This window comes from Lipotes vexillifer, unplaced genomic scaffold (assembly GCF_000442215.2).
Source record: "Lipotes vexillifer unplaced genomic scaffold, Lipotes_vexillifer_v1.1 scaffold666, whole genome shotgun sequence".
NCBI lineage: Eukaryota > Metazoa > Chordata > Mammalia > Artiodactyla > Lipotidae > Lipotes > Lipotes vexillifer.
The window spans coordinates 3,413,779-3,423,244 of record NW_006787408.1 but is presented as its reverse complement, the minus strand read 5'-3'; the positions used below and the strand labels follow the sequence as shown (position 1 = coordinate 3,423,244).

Genomic DNA, 9,466 nt, shown 5'->3' with positions numbered 1-9,466 from the left:
TCCCTACAATGAACAGGGCGAGGAGAAGATGGTGGCTCTGCCCCAGTCTGTAGGCAATGAGTCAGTACTGGCCAAGGTCAGCCAATGCAGAAAGGTAGAGTGCTATCAGGTAGTGAAGCTGCAAGGGAGTTTCAAGAAACACTGACCACTAACTGCATGGCTTCAACACTCTTACATCAAAGGGTAAAACTGAGTCATGCTCTCTTATAATGCAATTGAAATGGGCATTCTGGTTTAAAAATGAGGAAAGGCACCAAAATAAACTATTAGAACTAAAAAATGAGTTTGGTGAAGTTGCAAGGTACAAGATTAATATACAGAAATCTGTTGCTTTTCTGTACTCTAATAATGAACTGTCAGAAAGAGAAAGCAAAAAGACAATCTCAGTTAAGATCACAGCAAAAATAATAAAATACCTAGGAATAAACTTAACCAAGGAGGTGAAAGGCCTATACTCTGAAAACTATAAAATACTGATCAAGGAAATTGAAAGTGATACAAAGAAATGGAAAGATATTTCACATTCATGGCTTGGAAGAGTTAGTATGGTTAAAACATCCATACTTCCCAAAGAAATCTACAGATTTAATGTAATCCCTATGAAAATACCCATGACATTTTTCATATAACTAGAACAAATAATCCTAAAATTTATATGGAACCACAGAAGACCCTGAATAGCCAAAGCAATCTTGAGATAAAAGAACAAAGCCGGAATTATGACTCTCCCTGACTTCAGACTATACTACAAAGCTATAGTGAGCAAAACAGCATGGTACTGGCACAAAAACAGGCACATAGATTAATGGAACAAAATAGAGAGCTCAGAAGCAAACCCACGCACTTACAGTCAGTTAAGCTATGACAAAGGAGGCAAGAATATACAATGGGGAAAAGACTGTCTCATCAGTAAGTGCTGCTGGGAAAACTGGGCAGCTACATGTGAAAGAATGAAATTAGAACATTTTCCCACATCATATACAAAAATAAGCTCAATGGATTAAAGACCTAAATGTAAGACCAGAAACCATAAAACTTCTAGAGCAAAACATAGGCAGAACACTCTCTGACATAAATTGCTGCAATATTTTTTTGGATATGTCTCCTCAGGCAAAGGAAACTAAAGCAAAAGTAAACAAATGGGACCTAATTAAATTTAAAAGCTTTTGCACAGCAAAGGAAACCATCAACAAAATGAAAAGACAACCTAGTAAATGGGAGAAGATATTTGCAAATGATATAACCAATAAGGGAGGTGTTAATATACAAAATAGATAAACAGTTCACACAACTCAATATAAAAAAAAAAAACCCAAAACCAAGACAATTAAAAATTGTAGAAGACCTGAATAGACATTTTTCCAAAGAAGACATACAGATGGCCCCAGATACATGAAAAGATGTACAACGTTGCTAATGATCAGAGAAATGCAAATAAAAATGAACAAATGATACAAGCTAGCAATTCACAAAGAGATATACCAGTTGCTAAAAATCATAGTGATACTTGGCTTCCACTAATTATTAAATAATTACAAAAGAACAAAAGCAGGTATACACAGTTTTTTGCCTGTCAGATGATCAACAATTTAAGTTGGATGATACCCATTATATTGGCAAAGGGAGTACAGAAAGAGATATTCTGCATGCATACAAATTGTTGAAAGTTTTTTGGAGGGTGGTTTGACGATTCTTGTTCATATTTTAAATGCACATAGGGACCATTCCACTGTCAGGAATTTACCCTAAAAATGGTCTTTTAAAAAAATATATTAATTTTATTTATTTAATTTATTTTTTTGGCTGCGTCAGGTCTTAGTTGCAGCATGCGGGATCTTTTGTTGCTGGGTGCGGGCTTCTCTAGTTGTGGTGTGCGGTCTTCTCTCTAGTTGTGGTGTGGGTTTTTTTTTTTCTCTCTCTAGTTGTGGTGCACCGGCTCCAGGCATACCTGGGCTTTATAGTTTGTGGCACACAGGCTCTCTCGTTGAGGCGCGCGAGCTCAGTAGTTCCTACAAATAGTCTTATGAAAGTACAGTGAGATATTTATATAAAATACTGCAGCATTGTTCATAAATTTATCTAACTAGAGGGCTAGTTATATAATGCTACATCCATACAATGCTGTGCTACCATTAAAAATAATGAGGTGTATCTATCTGTGTTGATATGGAAGCACCTCCAAGATATATTATTAAATGAAAAAACTCAAGGAACAGACCAATATTTATAGCATAATCCCATTTGTAAAAATAAAAACAAATATATATACGATGTTAAATGCATACTTGTTTTCTTGGGCGATACTTAAGCAATCATTAACAGTGGTTTCCATTTAGGAAGCAGAGGTTAGGCAGGGGGCAAAGAGACTTACCTTTAATTTTTTTTCTTTCTATAGATTTGACTTGTTTTCAGTGTGCAAGTAATAGTCTTTTCATTCATGTTCATTTGTAGAAATCAAAATTTTTTCCAGCTAATATTTTTGCTCTTATTTCTTTTCATTTTCCATTTTAAAACTTATTCACTTCCTAGGCTAGAGACATTTCAGTGAAAAGCACAATTAAACAAAATTCAAAATTGCCTCAAACTTCTGTCTAGGTTAGCTTCAGCATTGTCTTAGAAGATGAAACTTATGTGAAAAGAAACAAATGTGGTGATTCTGCCCACCCCCTCCCCACCTCCCAATATCTGTTTTAGGTCAAAAGGAGGTAGGCAGGATGGAATGGCACCTCTCTTAACTCAGAGAATGAATCCAAGGATCCATTTCAGTGTGTTCAAAAGATGTCCTTGAACAGCTGATTGGGAGATGATGGTTGAGAAAATCTAACCGGTTCATTGGTTTTTGTTAGCTGTGTTCATAGCTGTGATCAAGTATCTCTGAAGACATGTTTCTTTGCAAAGTGCTCCATGGTAAAATAATGGCTGAAAGAATGAATTTTCAACAGGATGGTTTTTCATTGAGCAAGGTGTCAGCAGAGAGAAATTTTGTGCCTAGGAGGGGGCTGGCAGGTAATACTTCAGGGAACCGAAGACTTAAGTGTTAGAATAATGAAGAGCAAAGCATAGATAAGATGGAACAATTCATCATGCAATTAAAGGAAAAAAAAAATGGTGCTCATGGGCTTCCCTGGTGGCTCAGTGGTTGAGAGTCCTCCTGCCGATGCAGGGGACATGGGTTCGTGCCCGGGTCCGGGAGGATCCCACATGCCGCGGAGCGGCTGGGCCTGTGAGCCATGGCCGTTGAGCCTGTGCGTCCGGAGCCTGTGCTCCGCAACTGAGAGGCCACAACAGTGAGAGGCCCCTGTACCTCAAAAAAAAGAAAAAAAAATGGTGCTCAAAGTTGGCTCATTTAGCAGGTATTATTTGAGGATGAACTCTCATAGAGCAACTGCAAGGCAGAGCAGTGATTGTCACAAGTAAATTTGTGGAGAGAATGGTAAATGAAAGTGAATCTGAAAGACGGATACAGAAGACATCTCAGGGACTGGGACTCACATAGTTTCTGGAGCTGATGAAAATTACAGGGTGCTGGTAAGAACAACATCATTGGTACCATTAGGCAGGCATCTTTTTGAGAAAGTCCAGTGCTGTCTATTTCTCAGTCCATAAAGATGTCTGGGTGGTGAGTCACTGATACTTCCACGTGAAGCAAGAGACCATTTCTCAGAGAAGAAGACACACTGGATGAAATTTCCACCAGTAGTACCTAAAAATATTGTACCTGACAGTCTTTTGGCTGCATTCATCTTATGAGTATCCTGATAGGATTTCTAATGGACTGAAAAATCCACCGTAGAAGAGACTGTCTCTCTGCCCATTGTGAAACATTGCAAACTGCCTGGGTGGCTCCACTCTCCTTGGGTCTGTGGATATTAGCCCTGAGGTAAGGGAAATAAGGGAGTGTCAGGAACTGGTAAGCACAGAGAGTGGGATGTGTGAAGGAAGGGAGGGAGGGAAGGAAAGAGAGTGAGAAGCCAGGGGAAGACTGACTGGACCTCCAGAACTTCCTATGTTCAAGGAGCTGGCAGGGAGGAGTTATATTACCGAATCCTGGGAAGAATCCTTCCCAAAATGGAAGGATTCTACGGTGTTCCTCCTTCTTAGAGTCCCTCTCTTGCCTCCCTCAGGGAAGTCTTACCTTCCTTAAAACCCCACTCAAATCTCACTGTCTTTACCATCTTTAGATCCCCCAGTTGGATTTATTTATTTAATTATTTCCCCCAGCTTTATTGAGGTGTAATTAACAAATAAAATCGAATATATTTAAGGTGTACAACATGATGATTTGTTTTATATATATATATATATATATATATATATATATATACACACACACACACACACATATTGTGAAATGATTACCACAATCAAGTTAATTAGCACATCCATCACCTCACACAGTTACCATTTTGTGTGTGTGTGTGATAAGAGCACATAAGAATGGGGATTTCCCTGGCAGTCCAGTGGTTAAGACTCCACACTTCTACTGTGCGGGTTCGATCCCTGGTTGTGGAACTAACATCCCACATGCCATGCGACACAGCCAAATAATTAAAAGAAAAACAAGAAAACAAAACCATAAAGCACATAAGATCTTCTCTCTTAGCAATTTTCAAGTATACGATACGGTATTATTAGCTGTAGTCACCATGCTGTACATTCTATCTCCAGAACTTACTCATCATATAATAAAGTTTGTACCTTTTGACCAACATCTCCCCATTTCCGCCACCTGCCAATCTGGGAACCACCATTTTACTCTCTGTTTCTATGAGTACAACCCTTTTAGATTGCACATATAAGAGTTACAAAATGGCATTTGTCTTTCTCTGGCTTATTCAACTTGGCATAATGTTCTCCGGGTTCATCCATGTTGTTGCAAATGGTAGGCTTTCCTTCTTTTTTATGGCTGAACAACATTCCAATATAGTATATGCATTAAGGGAATATATATCACATTTTCATTATCCATTCATCCATGGATGGGCGCCTAGGTTATTTCCATAGCTCGGTTATTGTGAATAATGCTACAGTGAATGTGGGACTGCAGGTATCTCTTCCAAATATTGGTTTTGTTTCCCTCAGATATATACCCAGAAGTGGGATTGCTAGATCATATGGTAGTTCTGTTTTTATTTTTTGAGGAACCTCCATACTGTTTTCCATAATAGCTATACAATTTTATATTCCCACCAAAGTGCACAAGGGTTCCCTTTTCTCCACATCCTCACCAACACTAGTTATTTCTTGTCTTTTTGATAATGGCCATTCTAACTGGTGTGAGGTGATATCTCATTGTGGTTTTGATTTTCATTTCCCTGATGATTAGTGATGTTGAGCACCTTTCCATGTACTTGTTGGTCATTTGTATGTCTTCTATGGAAAAATGTCTCTTCAGGTCTTTTGCGCATTTTTAAATTTGATTACTTGTCTTTTTGCTATTGAGTTGTATGAGTTCCTTATATATTTTGGATATTAACACCTTATCAGATATATGGTTTGCAAATATTTTCTCCCATTCCTTAGGTTGCCTTTGCATTTTATTGATTGTTTCCTTGGCTATACTTTGATGTAGTCCCACTTGTTTATTTTTGCTTTTGTTGCCTGTACTTTTGGTGTCATATCTAAAAAAATCATTGCCGAGACCAATGTCAAGGAGATTTTTCTATATGTTTTCTTTTAGGTGTTTTATCATTTCATATGTTATGTTTAAGTATTCAATCATTTTGAGTTAGTATTTGTGCATAAGATAGGGTTTAGTTTTGTTCTTTTGCATGTGGATATCCAGTCTCCCCAATACCATTTATTGAAGGGACTATCCTTTCCCTATTGTGTATTCTTGGTGCCTTTTCAAAGATTAGTTGACTGTTTCTGTGTGGATTTATTTCTGGGCGCTCTGTTTTGTTCCATTAGTCTATATGTCTGTTTTTATTCTGGTATCATACTGTTTTGATTACTGTAACTCTGCAATATAGTTTGAAATCAGGAAGTATGATCCCTCCAGCTTTGTTCTTCTTTCTCAAGACTGCTTTGACTATATGGGGCCGTTCGTGGTTCCATACTGAATTTAGGATTGTTCCTTCTATATCTTTGAAAAAATGCTACTGGGATTTTGATAGGGATTGCACTGAATCTGTAGATTGCTTTGGATAATATGGGTATTTTAACAATATTAGTTCTTCTAATCCATAAACATGGGATATCTTTCCATTTATTTGTGTCTTCTTCAGTTTCTTTCATCAGTGTCTTATAGTTTTCAGTGTACAGATCTTCCATCTCCTTAGTTAAATTTATTCCTAAATATTTTATGTTTTGATGCTATTTATTGTAAATGAGATTGTTTTCTTAATTTCTTTTTCAGATACTTCATTGTTAGTGTATAGGAACTCAACTGATTTATTTTTTCAACTGATTTTTGTATGTTGTTTTTGTATCCTGCAACTTTACTGAATTTCCTTATTAGTTCAAACAGTTTTTTGGTGGAGTCTTTAGAGTTTTTTATATATAAGATTATGTCATTTGCAAACAGGGACAGTTTTACTTGTTCCTTTCCAATTTGGTTGCCTTTTATTTCTTCTTCTTGCCTAGTTACTCTGGCTAGGACTTCCAGTACTATGTTGAATAGGAATGGAGACATAGGCACCCTTGTCCTGTTCCTGACCTTAGAGGAAAAGCTTTTAGCTTTTCACCATTGAGTATGTGATGTTAGCTGTTGGTCACCCAGTTGGGTTAATCTCTCCCTATTCCGGACAGCTCCAATCTTTCTTTTAGTGTCGATTATAGTGTTTTATATTAGCATTGTTTATGTATTATGAGAACACTCCTGTATTCCCCACCATACCTAGCACAGTTCTTTACCAACAGAGCAGGCTCACTAGTTGGTGATCAGTTGGATTTGTTGAATCTAGTACATTTAAAATATGATTAATTGTACAGCATTTTTCTCCATACCACTGTAGGCATACTGTCATAATATTCACCATGAAAAGTGAATATCTGTTGAGTGTTTTGAAGCTCTACCTTTGAAAGGGTACCTTTTCCACTCTCAAAATAGAAAATAAATTATATAATGTTGTATGGTAATAAAATAAAGGATTATGAATGATAGATAATAAAGTGAGTTTGAGACCTGTATTAATCTATTATTGGTGTCCTTGTCCATTCTATGTAGTCAGTTCAGCTTTCGCCAGGACAATACGAGCTACTTCCCGCACCAGTTCCCAAGCATGCTTCCAGGTAATTATATACTTATTAAATTGCTTTTACTAATTTCACTCATGCCTTTCTATTTACATGCTTAACCACCAACACTAATGACTTTTTTTTTTTTTTTTGGCTGCGTTGGGTCTTCGTTGCTCTGCACGGGCTTCTCATTGCTGTGACTTCTCTTGTGGAGCTCGGGCTCTAGGTGCATGGGCTCAGTAGTTGTGGTGCGTGGGCTCTAGGGTACACGGGCTTCAATAGTTGTGGTGCTCAGGCTTAGTTGCTCTGCGGCATGTGTGATATTCCAGGACCAGGAGTCTAACCTGTGTCCCCTGCACTGGCAGATGGATTCTTAACCACTGCACCACCAGGGAAGTCCCAATACTAATGACTTTTAAACCTCATTTATGCCCATCATATTAGATTAGCATTTTAAAAAATATTTATTATTTATTTATTTGGTTGCGCTGGGTCTTAGTTGCGGCTCCTCAGTTGCAGCACATGGGCTCCTTAGTTGTGGCAGGTGGGCTCCTTAGTTGTGGCAGGTGGGCTCCTTAGTTGTGACTGGCGGGCTCCTTAGTTGTAACACGTGGGCTCCTTGTTGTGGTATGCGAACTCTTAGTTGTGGCGTGCATGTGGGTTCTAGTTCCCTGACCAGGGATCGAACCCGGGCCCCCTGCACTGGGAGCACAGAGTCCTATCCACTGGCCACCAGGGAAGTCCCCATATTAGCATTTTTAAATATTTAATGAGAGACAGGGAATATGTTAAAGATCCTCACATTAAAAAAAAAAAAGATTTAGAAGATCATATCTTTTCTTGTTTTTTTAATATAGGAGCTTTGTATTTCGTTCTACAGTGCAAAGTTTTCCAACAGGCTGCTTCACTCCTGTAAGTATGTTGGTAGACAATTAACTCATGATGAATTTGATGTTTAAAATATGCCATGGTTCCTTTTTTTTTTTTTTTTTTTTTTTTTTGCGGTACGCGGGCCTCTCACTGTTGTGGCCTCTCCCATTGCAGAGCACAGGCTCTGGACGCGCAGGCTCAGCGGCCATGGCTCACGGGCCTAGTCGCTCTGCGACATGTGGGATCTTCCCGGACCGGGGCACGAACCCGTGTCTCCTGCATCGGCAGGCAGACTCTCAACCACTGCGCCACCAGGGAAGCCCCATGATTCCTTTTTGATATATCAAGATTAACATTTCACTCATCATAGTAGAAAAGCAATGAATGACTAATGTAGTTGATTTAAGATATACTTAAGAGCTTCCCTGGTGGTGCAGTGGTTTAGAATCCGCCTGCCAATGCAGGGGACACGGGTTCAAGCCCTGGTCTGGGATGATCCCACATGCCGTGGAACAACTAAGCCCATGAGCCACAACTACCGAAGCCCATGCACCTAGAGCCCTTGCTCCGCAACAAGAGAAGCCACTAAAATGAGAAGCCTGCGTGCAGCAATGAAGACCCAACACAGCCAAAAATAAATTTTTTTAAAAAGGTATACTTAAAATATATCTAAAGATACACTGGGTATTTCAATGTAAGTAACCCATTTGTGTCAAGTTATAGAAGAAAAGTAAAGGCTTCTTTACTTTCTTTAGGTCTTGACTCATATGACCTTCTTATTGAGGTCATCTCTAGTCACCTGTTCAGAATTTCCTGTCCCTCTTTCTTGGTTTATTTTTCTCCATAGCACTAATCACTGTCTGATACATTACATTTAAAAATTTACGTGTCCTGTTTTTATCTGTCTCCCCCACCAGAATGTAAGCTTCATGAAGGTGGGGATTTTTGTCTGTTTTTGTCCTGTATACCTAGTGCCTAGGAAAATGGCTGGCACATAGTGTTTGTTGAATTAATTAATTATTTAAATCATCAAAGATATTCAATATATCACTGTATGAACAGCAAGAAAGAAAAGTAGTCCTAGTTTCTTTCCTTTAAAAAAGGTGAAAATGCTTTCCTGTTTCTAAAAATTTTCAAATACATGTACATGTATTTGATAAAAATGAACTCTTTTAGATAAGTAGCTAATCAATAGGACGCCAAAATATAAAAAAAGAAAGAATGAGAAAATATGAAGTTATTTTGGGGTGTTTTGATGGACTATGATTATTTATTTGTAACTAGAAACTTGAGGGGGAAAAGATACAGCAAGCATATGAAAGAGGAGTTGAGACAACTAAACAGAGCTCAAAAAGTCTAGAATATATATGTAAAATTTTTATATTTGATAAAGATGGTATATGACAAATCAGTAGGG

General features: G+C 38.1%; 1 protein-coding gene across 1 annotated transcript in view; it reads left to right on the top strand.

Annotated features, from left to right (window-relative positions):
• STPG4 (sperm-tail PG-rich repeat containing 4) overlaps nt 1-9,466 on the top strand; it is a 44,282-nt gene that overhangs the window by 9,858 nt on the left and 24,958 nt on the right. The window contains 2 exon segments of the mRNA XM_007459992.1: nt 7,169-7,233; nt 8,037-8,091. Coding sequence (XP_007460054.1) covers nt 7,169-7,233; nt 8,037-8,091 — 120 coding nt within the window.